The sequence below is a fragment of the Oryctolagus cuniculus genome, chromosome 16 (genome assembly GCF_964237555.1).
Source record: "Oryctolagus cuniculus chromosome 16, mOryCun1.1, whole genome shotgun sequence".
Classification (NCBI taxonomy): domain Eukaryota; kingdom Metazoa; phylum Chordata; class Mammalia; order Lagomorpha; family Leporidae; genus Oryctolagus; species Oryctolagus cuniculus.
The window spans coordinates 18,710,149-18,730,262 of record NC_091447.1 but is presented as its reverse complement, the minus strand read 5'-3'; the positions used below and the strand labels follow the sequence as shown (position 1 = coordinate 18,730,262).

The window sequence follows — 20,114 nt, the reverse complement described above, 5'->3', positions numbered from 1 at the left end:
AGGAACAACGTGCCTAGAGGAACCAGCCGCCCCAGGAAGGAGCAAGGTGGTGGCGTTTCTCTGACCAGCGACCAGTCTCCAGCCCAATAACTAAGTTATCAACAATTCATTTATTGAATACACATTTGTTTCAAACATCTGCATTCCAGCCCTCCCCCCCCCCCAGACGCCCCTGCACATTTTCAGCGTGGCTGATTAATCTCCCAGCTGTTGATGGGTTCAGGCAACACAGACCTAAAAGATAAAGAAAAACAATAAAACAAAACAATGGTTACCAGCTGCAGAATTCACTCCAGAAAAGGGTTCTTTCCAGTCCTCTGGTTCAGTCATTCTACAGTTTTTTTTCCCCGTGGCCAGAAAAATCAATATTTCATTCTTAAATCTGTTTACATTGCTAATAATGGATCATTAAGGCTTTGAAGTCAGTTAGCAAGTTGAGATTTAAAGTAGAGTTTCTGCACCCTAGGTTATAAATTAACCCAGATTCTAGAGAGAAAAGCACTTTATATGAAATACCAATAAAATGTGATATAGGGTGTGTTACTGGGTTGCTCTGGCTTCCCCCCCCCCCCCGTTTTTACGTCTCCCCAGGTTTATTTTTCCCCGAGAGCTCTGTTCTGATGGCTACTTACCTTGAGAAAACGCAGCATGTATGCAACACGTGTGTGCGGCGGGTTGATTTAAGGACCCAGCTCTTAACAGCAATGGCTTGGGAGTTGCAATGAAACCCTGACCTTTCTGCTCTCTGCCTTCCCTCACCCCTTCACCCCCTGAATCCCGGCAGCAGCTCAGGCGTGTGGGGACTGCGGCCGCTTTTGGGCCCCAGGCTCCGCGCCGAGCAAGGCGTCCCAGCCGCAGCCAGGGCTGCGCCGCTCCTGGATGCGATTCGTCCCACGCTCATAAATCAAACGCTTTCTATGAATGAGAATGTCATCAAAGAGATCAATTGCAGGAACACATGCACAAATAAAAATCCTCTTACGTATTTGCTGGGGATCCCCGTCCGAAAGCATTAAGTTAGAAGGCGTTTAGTCATAATTCATTTTTATTGCTCTTTTAAAACAACAGCTTGGCTGAGCCACCGATACCGTGAACTGCGCGCGGCCTCGGCGGCGTTTGGTCTGCTCCTCGCTCCGTCCTTTTCCAGGGGCAGAGCCCTGGGAAGAGGCGTTCGGAGCCGAGCCGGCCGCTTGCAGAAAGGGCATTTTAATCGTGGCCAGGCCCGTCCTGCCCCCCACTCTCGGGGCGTTTAAAGAGACGTTAGCTCGAATCGCGGTTCACTTGCCCAGAAGACCAAGGGTCTCCTACTTAGGGCGAAATGGCCCCCAGGACTTCTCGGCAGTAGGGGAGTGGGTAAGGAACCGGGGCACAGAAGTCTACAGGCTCGGGAGCAGGGGGTGCAGCCTTTGTGAGCAGCTCCGCCGAGGCGGAGCCCGCCCTGCCGCGAGTGCCCGGCCCGCCAGGAGCGCGGCGCAGCGCGAGGAGGCGGGACAGCCGCCGGCCTGGCCTGTGTGCGGCTGCAAGTTTGTGATCCCAAGAAAAAAAACACCCACCCAGACTGCCCCCCGAAATGAGGCCAGGAGAGGGGACTAGAAAGGGAGGGGGAGCAGCGCGGAGGCGGCGAGCCAGCAGAGCAGGCGAGGCGGCTGCGGCCGGGGGCAGCTTTGTGGCCGGCGTCCTGCGGCCGGGAGAGCGGAGCAAACCCGGGCGGAGGCTGCGCACAAAGGTACCGGGAGGAGGCAAGGGTGGTGGTGGTGGTGGGAGAACGTACTGAGGAGCTTCGGCCGGGACAGCAGATCTCCCGCACCACTAGCACGATACCCCCACCCTTGGTCCCTTCCCCCACAGCAGCCCGGGCTCTCCCCAACGCTGGAGGTCTGGCGCGCTCCAGGAAGCCGCCTCCAGGAGGGCCGCCTTGCCTTTCGCCTTCCCCAGAAGCAGGATTTGGGGGCAGGGGTGACTTCTGCCCCTGCTCCCTCTTCACCACGCTTGGGGAGGGGTCAGAGGTCACAGAAAAATACCATTCCAGAAGGAAATGTGTGGGGGAAATATCTTCTTGCTACTGAGGGAATCCAACGAAAGGGCTGCAAGGGTGTCCCCCCCCCTCTGCGGGGACAGAATGGGGGGACGTCTCCGAGCGAGCAGAACAGAGGATCCTGGAAGGGTGCCTAACACACAAGAACCGCGCCTGCCTCGAGCGAAGCTTCCTGTTGTAGCGGAGTGGGGGAAGGCTGGAGCGGAATGGGAACCCCAAGCTCACGTCCAGGCCTCACGACAGGTTCCGACGTTGTACACATGGCCAGAGCAAAATCTACGCAGCACTGGCTGCTGACGGGTTCAGATGCTCTCTGGATTTCTCCTACTTAAGAATGCGTCAGGGCTCGGTCTCTGGCCTTTTCTCTCTACAAGCCCAGGGTTGACATGAAACCGAGTAGTAAACAGCAATTAACGACCCCGTCAGCCTCGGGGAAAGACGCGGGTGATGGACAACAGGACCCCTGGCCTGGGGTGACGCTCGGCTTTGCACGTGTCTCTCTAGGGAAAGGCTGGAAGGTTCGCACGGCGACCACGCAGTCCAGTGGGAGGAGGTGGCCGTGCGGCGAGCAGTGTCCCCGTCCACCGTCAGCCATCTGTCCCCCGCCCCTCCCACCTGCCAGCCCCCATTCCAGACGTGCAGCAGAATGGGGGTGGGGGTGGGAAGAAGAGTCTCCCCCACTTCCCCACAGCGCCCTCCGGGAAAAGAGGAACGTGGCGGGGGCCGTGGAGCGGACTTTGTGCAAGCTGCGGCCGGGCGTTGGAGGCCCGCGCCGAAGCGCGCAGGCTCCTGGGTTGAGGCGCCGGCAGATGGCCTGCCGCGCACGGCCCGGCCCCCGCGCCCGCCACGTCTGCCAGCGTCATCTCTCCCCCGCCTCCCACCCCTCAAAATCCTGCGGCCCAGCGTCTGGGGATCCCGGAGGGTTCCCTGGGCCAGACTAAGCGGGGAGGAGAAAGGGGCGGAGAGCGAGGGGAGAGGGAGGGCGACCGAGAGCCCCGACACCCCCGGCCTTTTCCGGCGAGCTCAACCGCCCCCGGGAGTCGAATTACAGGAGCTCCTCATTGCCATGCTAATGGCGAACCGGGGTTGGGGGGAGAGGGCTGCGGACTCCCTCTGTGGAAAAGGGAAGTTTCTTTTCTCGCCCTCGTGCGCTCCACGCCCACCTGGTTCCTCCCAGCCAGCCCTCCGCGCCCTTCCTTCGCCGTCCGGAGCTGGCAAAGCCAGCGGCCAGCCTCGCCCTGCGTCACCGTCTTCTGAGCGCCTCACAGCCCTACGGCCTCACGCAGGGACAGTGCGGCGGAGGCGCCCCGGGCGCCGGGGGCGTTTGGTCGCCGGATTCCCACCCTTCCGGCTCTGTACGCTCGGGGGCTCTGCCGCACTTGCGGCCACCCAGCGAGCTCCAGCCCACTGATTCCCGCCCCAGGAGAGCCGGGAGCCCTCTTCCCTTCTCACCTCTTGCCAGTTCCTCTTCCCGACGATGCTGGGAGGGGGCGGGGGGCGGGGGTGCCTCCCAGCCCCCACCTCCCGGAGGGGGAGGGCGCGCGGACTCGGGCGCGCGCAGAAGGCAGCCTCCGCTCCCCTTCGCCCCAGGGCTGTGAAGCTGCAGTTGCAGCCGCCGCAGCTTCTGCCGCCTCCTGAGCTGCCTGGGGGGGCGACTGCGCGTCACCTAGACGGAGGAGCGCCGGGGACTTAAATGCCACTGAAACGGTGATCCATCACCGCCGGAGCCGGCAAACTTTCGCAGGAGGCTCAGCCATTGGCTGGCCCAGTCACGTGCGCCTCCCCTGGCGCCCTCCGCCCTCGCGCCCCCCCTCTTGCGCACTGTACATTCATATCATTTTTCTTCTTCGGCCTCATGGAGGAAGTGAGAAAGTTGGCACGGTCACCCAGGGCTTCGCAGGACCCGGTCACTCAGTGACAGATGGACAATGCAAGGATGAGCTCTTTCCTGGAATACCCCATCCTTAGCAGTGGCGACTCGGGGACCTGCTCTGCGCGAACCTACTCCTCGGACCATGGGATTACAACTTTCCAGTCGTGCGCAGTCAGTGCCAACAGCTGCGGCGGCGACGACCGGTTCCTAGTGGGTAGGGGGGTGCAGATCAGCTCGCCCCACCACCACCACCACCACCACCATCACCACCACCATCCTCAGCCGGCCACTTACCAGACTTCTGGGAACCTGGGGGTGTCTTACTCCCACTCGAGTTGTGGTCCAAGCTACGGTGCGCAGAACTTCGGTGCGCCTTACAGTCCCTACGGGTTAAATCAGGAAGCAGACGTAAGTGGTGGGTACCCCCCGTGCGCTCCCGCTGTTTACTCTGGAAACCTCTCATCTCCCATGGTTCAGCATCACCACCACCACCAGGGTTATGCCGGGGGCACGGTGGGCTCGCCTCAGTACATTCACCACTCATACGGACAAGAGCACCAGAGCCTGGCCCTGGCCACGTATAATAATCCCCTGTCCCCTCTCCACGCCAGCCACCAAGAAGCCTGTCGCTCCCCCGCTTTGGAAACGTCTTCTCCAGCACAGACCTTTGACTGGATGAAAGTCAAAAGAAACCCTCCCAAAACAGGTCAGTTCTGCCGGCCAGTGGACGCGCCTTGATGAATCTGGAAGGAGTTGGTGTGCTTGGTTCCCAAGGAAAATTAAGAATGATTTTTCGAAAAAGGGGTTCTTGCTTCCAACTAGTGTTGTAGGGCATGGGGACGCTGCCCAGGTGTGTCGGGGCTCAGCAGTCTCTGTGTTTACAAAGGGGCTAGGGTCTAAATGTTCTGAAAATAGGAAGAGAGTGTGTGTGTGTGTGTGTGTGTGTGGCTGGGTGTTGGTGTTGGAGGCGTCCTGTTAATATCTCCAGGCTCCATTAATCACCAGCCTGACCACGCTAATGCTTGACTTCAGCTTAATGCCCCATTGCTCACCCTCCCCAACCCGCTTGAGAAGTTCTTGATTTTATCCTTTACCTGAAGGTTGCTCTGAAGAGTGTGGGGGGGGGGAGGGGGTCTCATCGATTTTTAACATTTTTTAACCTTTTCTTCTCTTGGCTCCTTACGCTACCCCAGGGAAAGTTGGCGAGTACGGCTACGTGGGTCAGCCCAACTCGGTGCGCACCAACTTCACCACCAAGCAGCTCACGGAGCTGGAGAAGGAGTTCCACTTCAACAAGTACCTGACGCGCGCGCGCAGGGTGGAGATCGCCGCGTCCCTGCAGCTCAATGAGACCCAGGTGAAGATCTGGTTCCAGAACCGCCGGATGAAGCAGAAGAAACGTGAGAAGGAGGGGCTCCTGCCCATCTCTCCAGCCACTCCCCCGGGAAGCGAAGAGAAGGCAGAGGAATCCTCCGAGAAGTCCAGTTCCTCGCCCTGCGTTCCTTCCCCGGGGTCTTCTACCTCCGACACTCTGCCTACCTCTCACTGAGGCCGCCCCGGCCCCCGCAGCCCAGCCTCCTTCTTGGACCAGGGCTTTTCCCCTAAAGCACATTCTTAGCTTATCTCGCTTTCCATTTACAGTCCCTCTCTTCCTTTCTGATCCTATCTGGAGAGCTCCTGGCCAGGACAATGGGTTTCCAGGGAATTCTGGACGGGAGACATCCAGATTGGGTGCCCACATCAGTTCGTGTGGGCTGCTGACATCTCTCCCTACTTGGAGGAGGTCTTCACAGACCTTGCTCCTTTCAGTTGCCCTTTGGAAAATAATTCCCTTTTGCCAGCAGAAACATGCCAGAGAGAGGCCTCGCTTCTTTTTATCTAACTGCGTATTCACAGTTCTTCCCTACCTTGCCCTTAAAAGTAGGATATATAGAGAGAGTTCAGGAGTCTATGAAGAAGAGGTGCACTAGGAGTGTGTTTACACAGTTCATTCATTCCTTAATTTAATTCAGTTTCCTGTGTGTGAGTTTGCTGGTTGTAAATACTTTGTCCTGAGAGATTTATCTTTATACAGATTTTCTAGAAATGTTTTAGATTAGATGACTAAAACAGACAGGGTGGGCAAACTCTCACAACTGGTACAATTTTATATGTGGTTATAGGTGATGGGATACTTCCAACCCAATCGGATGCCTCCCAGGGTAGCCTCAGTTTGTTCTTTCAGTATGTTAAGAAGGCCAACAGAGCACAAGCTTCAGAAATCTGGCTTCCTGTGTTAAACGTCCCCCAACCTGCTCCTTTCTTCCTGCTTCTCTGGTCACCCTCCATTTAGAATGTGTGCTGAATAATTTGGAACCTAAAGGTATTATTCAAACCAACTTCTTCCACAGTTATCTTAGCGGGATGTGATGTATTTTCAGCTCAGTTGTTGATGTGATGGCTGGCACAATGAATGTATATTTTGTGTGATTCGTGAATAGTCTTTTGCATGTCGCACAATGGTTTTGATGTCCCTGGAGTACCACACTGAGTTCTATCAGTTCCCCTTTGTGAACCTATGATAGTCCCCATTTCCTGTACAATCATGAACAGCTCTGAGATCCTGGAGTGATGTGATCCAGAGCAGAATTTACGGGTCTGAAGAAGTCTGTAATAAATGTATTCAAGTTTCAGGTATGCTGAAGCATCTGTGTATTTGGCTGGGCTACAGTTTATTGAATCTCACCAAGCTGGCTGATGTCATGTGGGAAAGGGGAGAAGGGTGGTGTGTGTTTTCAAAGAGGTGGGTCTTTTCTTGAATAAAAAGTGAATGTTTTCCATTATCATGTAGCTGCAGCATTCCCTGTGAGTGTAATTTTACCTAAGGAGAGTCTATCTAACAGCCTCTCTTTAAAATAACAACAGCTCCTTTATTATAATCAAAGTTCATATTGGAAAGAAAAAAAAGGAATGGTGGAGAAATTTATAAAGCAGATCTATTTTTGAAACAAACATGGATACTTCCTGGGTCAAGTGCTAACCTTTTCACCTCCAACTGAATGATGACATATATATAAACAGAACCCCCTTCAAGCTGAACCTGTCTTCAGTCAGTCTTTCCTCACATCAGTGAACCAAGAGCTAAGAGATTCACATTTAATTAGCTCCAGTATAAAGCTGTTGTGAGGATGGACCCCCCACCCCCTTTCGGATTGTCAGGCGTTCTTCTAATATATTCCACCCTCTAGATCGAGTGTGGTCTGTTTTCAGTAACAGACCTTGCATCCCTCCCCCCATTCTTCCTGTCCTCACTCTCATCCCTGGGTTGGCCATCTCATAGCCTTCAGACTGACTTCTTAGCCATCATGGCTGTAATACGCTCTCAGTTTTAAGTTCATGTCACATAACCCAGAAAGAAAAGTTCTCATTTTCTCCTCTGGGCTCAACAGGTTCTTCCTGGTGAACTTGTGGAAGCCTCCCCGAAGCCCTTTCTGAATACCCAAGTCCTTTCTGACCCAGGCAAGTGTCTACTCTCAGAGGGAGTCAGCAAGTGACAGAGTTCAAAGTGGCTCTCCTCCCAGACCTCTTACCACTTACCCTTTACTTTCACACATTTTTGGAAGCTTTCATTTAGTTCCAAGGGCAGTGCAGAAAATTTACAGCATTACAAACAGATATAGACATATGACTTCCTTCCTCTTCAAAGGGTGTGTTAGAAGGGATGGGCTGGGGGAGACAACCCTGCAAAAACTTGGAATTGGCAGGCCTGCTGGAGCCCGCGTGAGGGTTCCTGCACTTCCCTGTTAAAGGAGGCAAGCCTGGACTTCACAGGCGCGCTGGCTGCGGCCATATCAAGGGCGCGGGTGCCCTCCCCTCGGCTGCTGGGGTCTGAGGTTGCCTCTAAAAGACTCTAGTGGATGGAGGAGAACTTCAAAGACGGCCAACCCTTTCTTTCATTTCCCGCCTGGCCTTATACTGTATCTTTTGTTTATTAGTGTAAGGCCACACAGCAAAACAGATGGCTGGCTTCCAAATACTTTAATGTGCTAAAGTGTCATTTGCATGCATGCCACTGCCTTGATTTCAATATCTAAAAGCAGGGCCCGACCCGCTGGAATCCCGGAGATTCCAATCTTCAAGGTGCTGGTTTTAATGTAGTTGAGAGCAAGGAGACCGATAAATTATGCCTAAACATCCCCAGCCTTCTCTAGGTCGTGGAATAAATCAGTTAACAAGCAATGCATTTAGGAAACATTAATATACCTTTCAAAAGGAAAACATTTGTATCTTTTTAGCTGTCCTAATCGATTAAATCAAAGGCGCTTAACACATCCTATTTCAAGGTTTCTCTTTTTCTGTTTTGGTCTCTGAGGAACACAGTTAGCTCCTTGAAAAATGACAGCAATGGTAACTGAAAGGATATAAAGAGGAAAAACAGAAAACGTTTTATTGATAAATTTAAAAAGGAAACAAGGGTCTCAATTAGAGACACAGGATTAATTGACAGTTCCAGTTTCCAAATGCTTTCCCCTCACTTCCTCTACATTCATCCAAAGCAATCCCAAAATTCAGGGTGTCCCCATGCTAGGGTGAGGGGAGGTCTGGCTGTGGTTCTGCAGTCTGCTCTGGGCTTCACCTTTGAAAGTTTACTTTTGGGGGCTATTCAGATGCGGTGGTGTTTTCCTCTGGGGCAATCAGATTCAAACCGATCAATATTTACTCAGTCTGAAAGGGTTGTTGAAAAGGCTGCTAACAACAAACTGCTTAGCTGCTCACCCCTGTTTAATCTCAGGTTCACCGAAAGTTCAAGAGGAGATGAATGCAGTGATGGGTCACTTTAGAATGCGTCCCAGCGGTTTATCTGAGCTCTCAGCTAAAGGCAACAATTACAGTTCCATCCCTCTTTGGGAAAGGGGCAACTTTCCTAGTATTCTTTTGCTAAACAATGTTTACTAGAAGCTTAAAACACTTTCCTCTTTCCCGGTTTTTCTTCTTCTTCTTCTTCTTCTTCTTCTTCTTCTTCTTCTTCTTCTTCTTCTTTTTTTTTTTTTTTAAATTTCGAGCTGCCCTTCTCCTGCCCCTTCCTCTATCTACTAGATTTCATTTGACTTAAAATAAATGACACCGAATATTTTAAAAAAACATTAAATTAGTCTGACAGAAGAGATTCAATTTATTTCAGATGCCACGAGCTACGGAATGAAGCTTTTTGGACCATTAGAGTTTATCTTTGTACAGGGCAAGAGTGAATTGAGATTATTTGCATTTGAGTGATATCGACAATGAGAGCCCCAACATTCAGCTGAGATGACTGCTCAGACGGGAGCTGGGGGAGAGCAAGGGGAACTGGTTTGTGCAGAAGCAAATACTTCAGGAGGAAAGTCAACTTTGAAATTTTATGTCCTCCTAGTGCAGGAACTACTGAGAGATGAAAAAAGAATACCCAAGGAGCCAATGGGGAATGGTGGGTAGAGGATGCTGGACACTGAAGCTAATTGCTACAGCTCCTCAGAGGTCAAAGTTCATGTAATCACTGCATAAATGCATACTAAATAGGGATTTATTAAGCCTTCCTGATGGCTAAGCACGTCTGTGAAAAATGGTCACCGCTGTTTGACTTTCTTTCTTAAGAATAATTATTCTTGAAGTTAGAAGCTCTAGGCTTTTGAGTCTAATTTACTATTTTGAGAAATATGCAACCCTTTGGTTTTAAAAGTCTGAAATCAGTGCAGGGACAGCATCTTTCTTTACACTGGGTGAGACTGTAAAATACCGCTCTTTCTCTCAGCAATGCTGTGGCTTTTTCAATACACACAAGAACACAAGTTAGCATGCTGTTATCAGGATATCAGATAAGCTACTCATTGGATGGCTAACTTTGGTGACCCTCTGCTGCTGATAAATTTAATTTGTGCTTGCATTTGTGAGGGCACACAGAAGTTCTGCCTTAGCATTCCTTGTGCCCGGATAAGCAGAACTACCCATCCTCTTATTTTATGGATCAGGAAAAGGTCTCCAAAGGAGGACTGATTTGACTGAGAGCCCAGTGTCAGTGCTCTTCCTGAATGACAACCAAGGTAGCTTAGAGCCCAAATTCAGCACACTTTCTAATTCTAAAATACAGATTTACCCTGGTCCCTCCTCCAGCTTAGTCTTTGTGATTTGTGTCCAGCTGCATATCATCTACTTTTGTCCATTTCTGCTTTACTGGCCATCCCCTCAGTCAAATATTTAAAATTTTGAGGTCATCAGGACTCCTTGCCCTTTGAAACAATCTCCAAGATGAGTGTTTCTATTATTTTGTTTGAATAACCAAACATTGGGTTATGTACCTTTAAATATTCTTAAAATATAAAAGCAGTGAGGGTAGGTAAGAGTCAACACACAAATATGTATTTGTTTGGTTTTAAAACCTAGAGTAAGTTAGAATAAATGAAAGAGTTCCTGCACCCAAGTTCAGTCTCCATTAAATTGCCCACAGCATCAGCTGGACAGGGCTTACAGAAGCAAGCAGAATTCCAGGGAAGGTTCCTACCCTGCATCTTTTTTGTTTGCTTGCTTTTTACTATCCAGTTTGTAGCACAGCAAACGCCTCTTGCATTCTTCTGACCCTTGTGTTTTTCCTCCACGACTCACTCACCTGCCCCACCCCCACACACCCCTCAAGCCCAAACCACTAACAGCATTTCCTTGCAACACAACTTGCCACATTCTCTTACATCTTTTTCCCATGGGGTCCTACAGGTCTCAGGGGAACCTGTTGCCCAAAGGGACATCAATGGCTGTCAGTATTTGAAGAGAACTGGAATTGTCAGATTTTGCAGCGTTATTTTTAGTAACACCAGTCATCAAATAGAGTTGACCTTCACTTGCACAACTGCAAACCAAATAGCAAAGAACTGCCTTCTACAGGCACAGCCTGCGAATGCATTTGCGGTTTCTTTTTTTTCCCCCAAAACTAAACCCTAATTATAACCTGGAAAATATCCTTGAAAGATTGCATTTTGAGTTTACTAGAAATAAGTGAAAAGGTGAATATTTCCTTCACAACGTCCCAGACACAACTAAAACATACATCTCTGCTTTTTAAACAACCTAATACATTTTACTCTTATTAAAAATGTGTTGAGAAAATGTCCAGTCATGAGCCTCCTCTATAGAAGTCAGATTATTTTGGATTTTCATCTTAGGCTTGTGGGGTTAACTGCTTGGGAAACCTATGCAACTGCCTGAAACAGAAAATAAAGAAAAAATATCGAACACCTTTTTTCTTTACAAACTAGGATGCTTCTTAGCCGCTATGGACATTCTACAGATTACGACGTGCTTCGTTTTAAAAGAACAATCACCACAGAACCATGACGAGAGTGCAGAAAGCCATGATTGAAAATGGTACGGACATTCTCTCCTCTTCTCTGAAGCATCAGCAAGGCGTCTGTGGTAAAATACGAAGGAGAATTTCACTGTGAGAAACAAATAGGGTTCCTCCTTCAGGACGCGCTAGGGGACAGCTTCGGGAAAAGCCGGACTCCCGCCACGGAGTCGCTCAGGCGGCGGCCGCGCGAACTCCGGCTCTGCCAGCGCCACGGCGGGCGGGCGAGAGGCTCAGCGCCGGGCTCATGGCGGCCGGCCAGGTGCAGCTGCCTGAGGCGGATGGCGCAAGGCCTCCCACACGTTCCGACACCGAGAAGATGACGACTTTCCTTCCCCGGGCCGCCCCGTCGGCTCCCTCTGAATTCCTCCCTGCGCGCCGCCGCTCCCTCCGTCACCTCTCCTGGGACCCTGGAGGGGCGCAGCATCCGGGCCTTTCCCCGGCGTGTGCGAGCGTCGCGGCTCCGGCCGGCCGGGCCGGGGCGTGCGTGTTCGGCCGCTCGCGCCCTGGGGTGGCGGAGCGGGGCGCGTCACCGAGGCTGCGAAGGGCAGCGCTTTGTCGCCGAGGGCGAGGAGGCCCCGAGTTTCCTCATTCTTTCAGCCAGCCTCGCCCGGCTTCCAGGTGCGCTGCAGGAGGGGCCCAACAGCGTGGGGCTACTGCCTGACTCCTGTGAGGGCCTCCATTCTCCAAGCCCGAGCCCGAGAGGAAGAAGGACGGACGTGGCTTCCAAGGGAAGAGACCCAGGTCGGGAACCTCGCCCCCTGGGCCATCTTTTTAAGATCCTCCCCAGATGTCAGAACGGGCTTCGTTTAGTCACATACTCGTTCCCTCCTGGTTCCGCTCAGTCGTTTTCAGCAGTAGGGGTGCGCGTTGCAGGTGCGATGGGTGACGTTTCCGTCGGCTGCTTCGAGGAAGCGTCCTTGTGTTACTTCTCGGATATCCTCTCCTTCACTCACTGAGTCAAACTGCCTTCAAGCTTTGCGGCAGTCCTCACCTTTTTTCTTCTGGAAAGTTTCCTGTACTCTGTCCCTCTTTCTACCGCGGTCCTCATCACAACTCCGGCTTTCACCAGGAAGCTTTGTTACAGGGCACTGGACTGGGGCTGGCAAACTAAACTAATAATCTGTGTTAGTCTTGACTCCTCACATGATCTGTAGCTTCTTGAGGGCAGGGCCCTTGACTTCCAGTAGTAGAGAGTGCCCCGACCTGGAATTCAGGGCACCCACATTGTCTTTTCTCATTCACAGTCTGAGCTGGGGTAGGTGACTTAAACTTCCTATGTTTTCAGATAGCCCTGTGCTGAATATTTTACATGTATTAGCTCATGTAATTCATACTCGGCCCCAAGAAGGAGATATTATTATTATTTTACTGATAAGGAAAAGGGGTCAAGATGTTGTGTAATTAACTCATCCACTGAATCCAGAGCCCACACTCTTTTTTTTTTTTTTTTTTTGACAGGCAGAGTGGACAGTGAGAGAGAGAGAGAGAGAGAGAAAGGTCTTCCTTTGCCGTTGGTTCACCCTCCAATGGCCGCCGCGGCCTATGCACCGCGCTGATCCGATGGCAGGAGCCAGGTGTTTCTCCTGGTCTCCCATGCGGGTGCAGGGCCCAAGTACTTGGGCCATCCTCCACTGCACTCCCTGACCACAGCAGAGAACTGGCCTGGAAGAGGGGCAACCGGGACAGAATCTGGCGCCCCGACCGGGACTAGAACTCGGTGTGCCGGCGCCGCAAGGCGGAGGATTAGCCTGGTGATCCGCAGCGCCGGCCCTAGGCTACTTTTTTTTTTTTTTTTAAAGATTGACTTATTTATTTTAAAAGCAGTTACAGAGAGAGAGAGAGAGATCATTCATCTAGTGGTGTACTTCCCAAATGGCTGCAATGGCTAGGACTGGGCCAAGCCAAAGCCAGAAACATGGAGCTCCATTTGGGTCTGGGTCTCCTCAGAATGGAAGCAGTTGGGCTGCTCTCCCAGGCACATAGCAGGGAGCTGAATCAGAAGTGAATCAGCTGGGAATTGAACTGAAGCTCATATAGGATGATGTCATAGGTGCTGCACTCTAGCCCCAATCTACCAGTTTTTTTTATCAGTGCTACTAGAATGGGTAGTTGCTCACTGATTAAAAAATTAGCTGGAAAAATTATAGACATATATGCAAAATATGTTATGTCTTCTTGGGTAGATAAGCAAATAACAAATACCTGAATGAAAACAAACCTAAAGAGAGAAGTTAAATTTAACAACAAAGTCAAAGAGAAGTCTAATTAATTATGTGAAAGTCATTTTTTTTTCATATCCAACACCAGTTACTGGAATTAAGAGAGAAGAAAGACACCCTTGTATTCATGGGTTGTGTCTGGCATGCCTAACATGTGGACAGAAATGGAAATGGAAATATTCAACATAAAGTCCAGATGTTTTGTTTCTGTGAAAGCTGGTATCCATATGGTTGGCAGTATGATTTTCCACCTCCCAGTTTTCATTTGGATATTTTATATACTGCAAATCCACTCACAATTTATATGTAAAGAAAAAAGAAAAGAATAATTTATTTTTACCCCAGGGACTAATCCTCATAGTTTACAACTTAACACCTCTTGACTAGCAATAACCAGAGAAACTAGACTCAACAAGGAATATATTATGAAACTTACAAAGCCAGTCTTCAGAAGCCAGTCATTCTCAGGACTCAACTGACATTAAGTGGGGAAAGAGTTGCATGTATGTAGAAGAGAATGCTCTTGCTTTTTCCTACTTTTCCAACTCTAATAAGTGAACAAGGACTTGGCATAATTACAGACATGATTGCTGGTATTATTTAGTTATATGTAGAATTATAGAGTCTAAGAAGGCTTTAGAATTCATCTAATCTTGTTTCTCCATCTTACAGGTACAGAAACTGAGGTGCAGACGGACGTTAACAGCAGTAATGGTAAGAAAAAATACTTACATCTCTAATATACCTGTAAGTATGTATTTTTTAATTAATTTATTTATTTGAAAGTCATAGTTACACAGAGAGAGAAGGAGAAGCAGAGAGAGAGAGAGAGAGAGAGGTCTCCCATCTACTGATTCACTCCCCAATTGGCCGCAACAGCTGGAGCTGCACCAGTCCAAAGCCAGGAGCTTCTTCTGTGTCTCCCATGGGGGTGCAGGGGCCCAAAGATTTGGGCCATCTTCTACTGCTCTCCCAGGCCATAGCAGAGAGCTGGATTGGAAGTGGAGTAGCCGGGTCTCGAACCGGCACCCATGTGGGATGCTGACGCTTCAGGCCAGGGCTTTAACCTGCTGCGCCACAGCGCCGGCCCCATAAATATGTATTTAGAGGCGATCATTTATCCTAGCAGTTAAGATGCCACTTGGGGTTCCTACAGCCCGATTTTGAAGTACATGGGGTTTATACCTCGTTCTAGCTCCTGGTTCCAGTTTCCTGCTAATATGGATCCTGGAGGTGCTCATGATGGCTAAAGTAGTTAGGAGAACTGGATTGAGTTCCTGGCCTTAGCTCTGGCCCTCTTGCCATTGTGGGCATTTGAGATGTGAACTGGTGGAAAAGACCTTTCTCTGTCTTGGTCTGTGTCTCAAATAATAAAAAGGAAAATAAACTTTAAGAAAAGTATGTATTTAAAATGACAGGCAGGGACTGGTGTTCTGATACAGTGGATTAAGCTGCCACTTGCAATGCTGGCATCCCATATCAGAGCTCTGGTTGGACTCTGGCTGCTCCACTTCTGATCCACATTATGTTAAGCAGTAATTAAATATTGAAGATTAGTTAACAGTAATTAAATATTGAAGATCTGAAAGTTTTCAGGAATAAGCAGGTTTATAAGTAGATATTTGGACACATGATTTTTTCCTTCCTACTTCTGAGAATTCTACAGAATGGGCAACAGCTCATGTTTTTCCTGCCCTATGCATAAAGAGAAACTGGGTAATCCATTTTATTCACTCCCTTTTGTAAATTCTTTAAAATTTAAAAAAAAAATTTTTTTTGAGAAGCAGAGATATAGAGACAGAGTTCCCATCTGTTGGTTTACACCTCAAATGTAAATTTTAAAAATTTACATTTATAATATGAGATTATAGAACCATTCTATAGAGAATAGCCTGGGATGGGCTAAAGCATGGACCCAGTCCATGGATAGCAGGGATCCAACTACTTGCACCATCTCCTACTGCCCCCTGGGGTGCACATTAGCAGGAGACTAGAACTGGAGCAGAGTCAGGGCTTGAACCCAAGCACTTTGATATAGGTGTGGACACCCCAACTGGTCATTTAACCACTGGGCCAAATGCCTGTCCCCATGTGTATCTATGTACGATATGAATGATCTTAGTGTTTTTTAAATTTTATTTTATTTTATTTTTAAAGATTTATTCATTTGAAAGGCAGAATTACAGAAAGAGAGAGAGAGAGATCTTCTGTCTGCTGGTTTACTCCCCAGATGGCCACAATGGCCAGAGCTGGGTCAATCTGCTGCTTTTCCCAGACTGTTAGCAGAGAGCTGGATTGGAAGTGGAACATCCAGAACATGAACTTGTGCTCAATGCAGATGGTGGCTTAACTCACTGTGCACAATGCCAGCTTCAATCTTTTTTTTTTTTTTTTTTAGATTTATTTTTACTTATTTGAAAGACAGAGTTACAGAGAGAGGCAGAGACACACAGAGAGAGGACATCCATCTGCTGGTTCACTCCCCGGATAGCTGCCATGGCCGGAGCTGAGACAATCCAAAGCTAGGAGTCAGGAACTTTCTCCAGATCTCCCATATGAATGCAGGGGTCCAAGGACTTGGGCCATCTTCCACCACTTTCCTAGGCCATGGCAGAGAGCTAGATTAGAAGAAGAGCAGCTGGGACTAAAACCAGAGCCCATATGGGATGCTGACCCCTCAGGCCAGGGCTTTAACCGATTGTGCCACAACGTTAGTTTTATAAAATGAAGTATATATAATTATATACATGCCTAGAAAAAAGTTTATATTTCTATCTGTGGGGTTTTATTGTTGTCAGAATTGAAGGCTTCATAGTAACAATGACTTCAATACAGTAATGACAGCCAAGTAGAAAAATAGAATGGTTCTGTAATATAACATTCTAAGTGTATTTTTTTATTTATTTATTTGAGAGGTAGAGTTACAGACAGTGAGAGAGAGAAACAGAGAGAAAGGTCTTCCTTCCGTTCGTTCACCCCCCAAAATGGCCGCCACGGCTGGAGCTACGCCAATCCGAAACCAGGAGCCAGGTGCTTCCTCCTGGTCTCCCACGCGGGTGCAGGCGCCCAAACACTTGGGCCATCCTCCACTGCCTTCCCAGGCCACAGCAGAGGGCTGGACTGGAAGAGGAGCAACCGGGACTAGAACCCAGCGCCCACATGGGATTCTGGTGCTGCAGGCTGAGGATTAGCCAAGTGAACCACGGTGCCAGCCCCATAAGTGTAAGTTTTTAAAAAGGATTTATTTTGTTTGTATTTGAAAGGCAGAGTGACACACCGAAAAAGACACAGAGAAAGAGAGAGGGATCTTCCATCTCTGATTCACTCCTCAAATTATCCCAATGAGCGGAGATGGGCCAGGTCAAAGCAAGGAGCCAGGAGCTTCTTCATGGTCTTCCACATGGGTGCAAGGGCCCAAGCAGGTGGCCCATCCTTTGCTGCTTTCCTAGGCACATTAGCAGAGAGCTGGATCAGAAACAGAGCAACTAGGACATGAATAGATGCCCATATGCAATGATAGTGTTGCAGGCATTGGCTTTACTCACTATGGCACAATACCAGCCCCATAAATGTAAAATTATTATTAAAAAGGAAAAAATACAAAGTTATCATCATATTCTATAGTTTTCTATAGTTGAGTCTGTTTCTTTGTATATTTTACTTAGAGGCAATTATTTTGTGTCTACAATTCTGAATTATTTTAAAAAAATAATTTGGTAGGCAGTGAGACACAGAAAAGATACATACAAACACATAACTTTTTAAAAAAAATTTATTTATTTGAAAGTTAGGGTTACAGAGAGAGACAACAAAGAGAGATCTTCCATCCACGGGTTCATTCCCTAATTGATCAAAACGCCTAGGGCTAAGCCAGACCAAAGCCAGGAACTTCATCTGGGTCTTCCACAGGGGTAGCAGGGGCCAAAGCACTGGGCCATCTTCTTCTGCTTTTACCAGGCTATTAGCAGGGAGTGGATCAGAAGTGGAGCAGGGGCCAGTGCCGGTAGGTTAATCCTCCGCCTGTGACACCAGCATCCCATATAGGTACCAGTTCTAGTTCTGGAAGCTCCTCTTTTGATCCAGCTCTCTGCTGTGGCCTGGAAAAGCAGCAGAAGATGGCCCGAGTGCTTGGGCCCCTGAACCCACATGGGAGACCCAGAAGAAGCTTCTGGATCCTGGCTTTGGATTGGTGCAGCTCTAACCATTGCGGCCATTTGGGTAGTGAACCAGTGGATGGAAGACCTTTCTTTGTGTCTCTCCTTTTCACTGTCTGTACCTCTACCTCTCAAATAAATAAGCAAAATCTTAAAAAGAAAAAAAAAATGGAGCAGCCAGGACATGAACAGGTGCCCATATGGGATGCATGCTTCATAGGTAGTAACTTTACCTGCTATGCCACAGTGATGACCCTCAAAGGGAAATCTTTCATTTATTAGTTTATTCCGCTCCACCAGGTGCCCACTACAGCCAAAGCTGGGCCTGTCTAAGCCAGGAGCCCAGAAGTCAAACTGGGTTTCCCACATCGTTGTCAGGAACTGCTGCCTCTCATGGTGTGTATTACCAGAGAGCTAGAATCAGTAGCAGAGCTGTTACTTGAACCCAGGCACTCCTGTATGGGTTGCAAGCGTCCCAGGTTTTTTTTTTTTTTTTTTTTTTTTTTTTAATAGTTCCCAGTTAGTGTTGGTGGTATAGTGGTGAGCATAGCTGCCTTCCAAGCAGTTGACCCGGGTTCGATTCCCGACCAACGCAGCCCATAACTTTTGCCGGCGCCGCGGCCGCAGTGCGCCAGCCGCGGCGGCCATTGGAGGGTGAACCAACAGCAAAAGGAAGACCTTTCTCTCTGTCTCTCTCTCTCACTGTCCACTCTGCCTGTCAAAAAAAAAAATAGTTCTCATAGTTTTTATTAATATAGTGATTCTTCCACTCATACCCGCCCCTACTCCTACCCCACCTCCTCCTCTCTCCCATTCCCTGTCCCATTCTCCATGAAGATTCGTTTTAAATTAACTTTATACACAGAAGACCAACTCTACACTAAGTAAAGATTTCAACAGTTTGCACAGACACACACACAGTTTGAGAACAAGCTTTACAGTTAATTCTCATAATACAACTCATTAAGGACAGAGGTCCTGCATGGGAAGTAAGTGCATAGTGACTGCTGTCGTTAATTTAACAATTAACACTCTTATGTTTGCTGTCAGTGATCACCCCAGGCTCTTGACATGAGCTGCCAAGGCTATGGAAACCTTTTGAATCCACCGTCTCTGTCAGTTTTTAGACAAGGCCATAAGCAAGTGGAAGTCCTCTCCTCTCTTCAGAGAAAAGTATATCCTTCTTTGATGGTCCCTTCTTTCCACTGGGGTCTCACTCCCAGAGATTTTTCAGGTAGGACATTTTTTCTTTTTTGCCATAGTTCTTAGCTTTCCGTCCCTGAAATGCTCTCATGGGCTTTTCAGCCAGACTAGAATGCCTTAAGGGTGATTTTGAGGTCAGATTGCTGTTTAGAACGATTGTCATTCTATGAGTCTGCTGTGTGGACTTCTTCCCATTTTGGAACATTCTCTCCTTTTTAATTCTTTCTATTATCATTACCAGATCCTTGATCATATTTATATCATCCCTTTAATACTTAATCCTATCTATATGATCACTTTAACACTTAAGATGGCATTTTTACCACCCAGCTTAATGGGATTTGGAGTCCCATGGCAAGTTTTTGAACTGTACACTTAGATGTAAGTCCGTAGGAATGAATGCAGAATTATACAGCTTTACAGTTATAAACTTCCTCCTCACTCTCTTATTCCCACTCTTATTTTTTAGTGAGATCTATTTTCAATTGACTTTATACACATATGATTAACTGTACGTTAAGTAAAGAGTTCAACAAATAGTATGAGGAAGAGAAAAAAAAAAAACTTCCTCAATAGTCAAGACAAGGGTTGATCAAGTCATTGCTTCTCAAAGTGTCAATTTCACTTCTACAGATTTCCTTTTAGGTGCTCTATTAGTTATCACAGATCAGGGAGAATATACAGTATTTGTACCTTTGGGACTGGCTTATTTCACTAAGTATAATGTTTTCCAGATTCATCCATTTCATTGCAAATGACTGGATTTCATTTTTTTTTTTTTACCTCTGTGTAGTATTCCATAGAGTATATCCCATAATTTCTTTATCCAGCCTTCAGTTGATGGACATTTAGGTTGATTCCATGTCTTAGCTATTGTGAATTGAGCTGCAATAAACATGGGGGTACAGATAACTCTTTTATTTGCTGATTTCATATCCCTTGGGTAAATTCCCAGGAGTAGATGGCTGGGTCATATGGTAGGTATCTCCAAACTGTATTCCATAGTGGTTTTACCAGTTTACATTCCCATCATCAGGGATTAGGGTACTTTTTTCCCCCACATCCTGGCCAGCATTTGTTGTTTGTTGATTTCTGTATGAAAGCCATTCTAACTGGGGTAAGGTGAAACCTCATTGTGGTTTTGATTTGCATTTCCCTGAGGGCTAGTGTTCCTGAACATTTTTTCATGTGTCTATTGGCCATTTGGATTTCCTCTTTTGAAAAATGTCTGTGTAAGTCCTTTGCCCATTTCTTAACTGGTTGTTTGTTTTGTTGT

The 20,114-nt window shown here is 48.1% G+C and overlaps 1 protein-coding gene and 2 long non-coding RNA genes across 6 annotated transcripts in view; 2 read left to right on the top strand and 1 right to left on the bottom strand.

The window, feature by feature from the left end:
• Positions 1-91: 91 nt before the first annotated feature.
• Positions 92-3,758, bottom strand: LOC108177218 (uncharacterized). Its single transcript, XR_001794031.3, has 2 exons — positions 3,488-3,758; positions 92-234 (listed from the first exon to the last, which is right to left on the bottom strand). It is a non-coding gene; the product is annotated as an uncharacterized lncRNA (long non-coding RNA).
• Positions 3,759-3,955: 197 nt separating this feature from the next.
• Positions 3,956-6,737, top strand: HOXA1 (homeobox A1). 2 transcript variants are annotated; one of them, XM_008261494.4, is made up of 3 exons: positions 3,956-4,316; positions 4,520-4,614; positions 5,102-6,737. In XM_008261494.4, exons 1-2 carry the CDS (start codon positions 3,957-3,959, stop codon positions 4,577-4,579), a joined length of 420 nt encoding a protein of 139 aa, XP_008259716.1. In that variant the 5' UTR covers position 3,956; the 3' UTR covers positions 4,580-4,614; positions 5,102-6,737. The 2 variants fall into 2 exon arrangements, with proteins under 2 accessions (XP_008259716.1, NP_001164868.1); NM_001171397.1 differs by having other exon boundaries at positions 3,957-4,614; positions 5,102-5,457.
• Positions 6,738-11,608: 4,871 nt separating this feature from the next.
• The window catches only part of LOC103349489 (uncharacterized), a 111,442-nt gene continuing 102,936 nt past the window's right edge, over positions 11,609-20,114 (top strand). The window contains exons 1-2 of one of the 3 annotated variants that reach the window (XR_007922321.2): positions 11,609-12,003; positions 14,154-14,195. This is a non-coding gene — a long non-coding RNA (uncharacterized lncRNA). The remainder of the gene's footprint in view (positions 12,004-14,153; positions 14,196-20,114) is intronic. The other 2 variants (XR_007922322.2, XR_007922320.2) reach the window with 2 other exon arrangements.

What these genes read in the sequence shown, in the direction of transcription:
- HOXA1 (NM_001171397.1), top strand. Translation starts at nt 3,957, where the DNA reads ATGGACAATGCAAGGATGAGCTCTTTCCTGGAATACCCCATCCTTAGC. An exon ending in AAGAAACCCTCCCAAAACAG is followed by an intron (nt 4,615 to 5,101) that starts GTCAGTTCTGCC and finishes ACGCTACCCCAG; the next exon opens with GGAAAGTTGGCGAGTACGGC.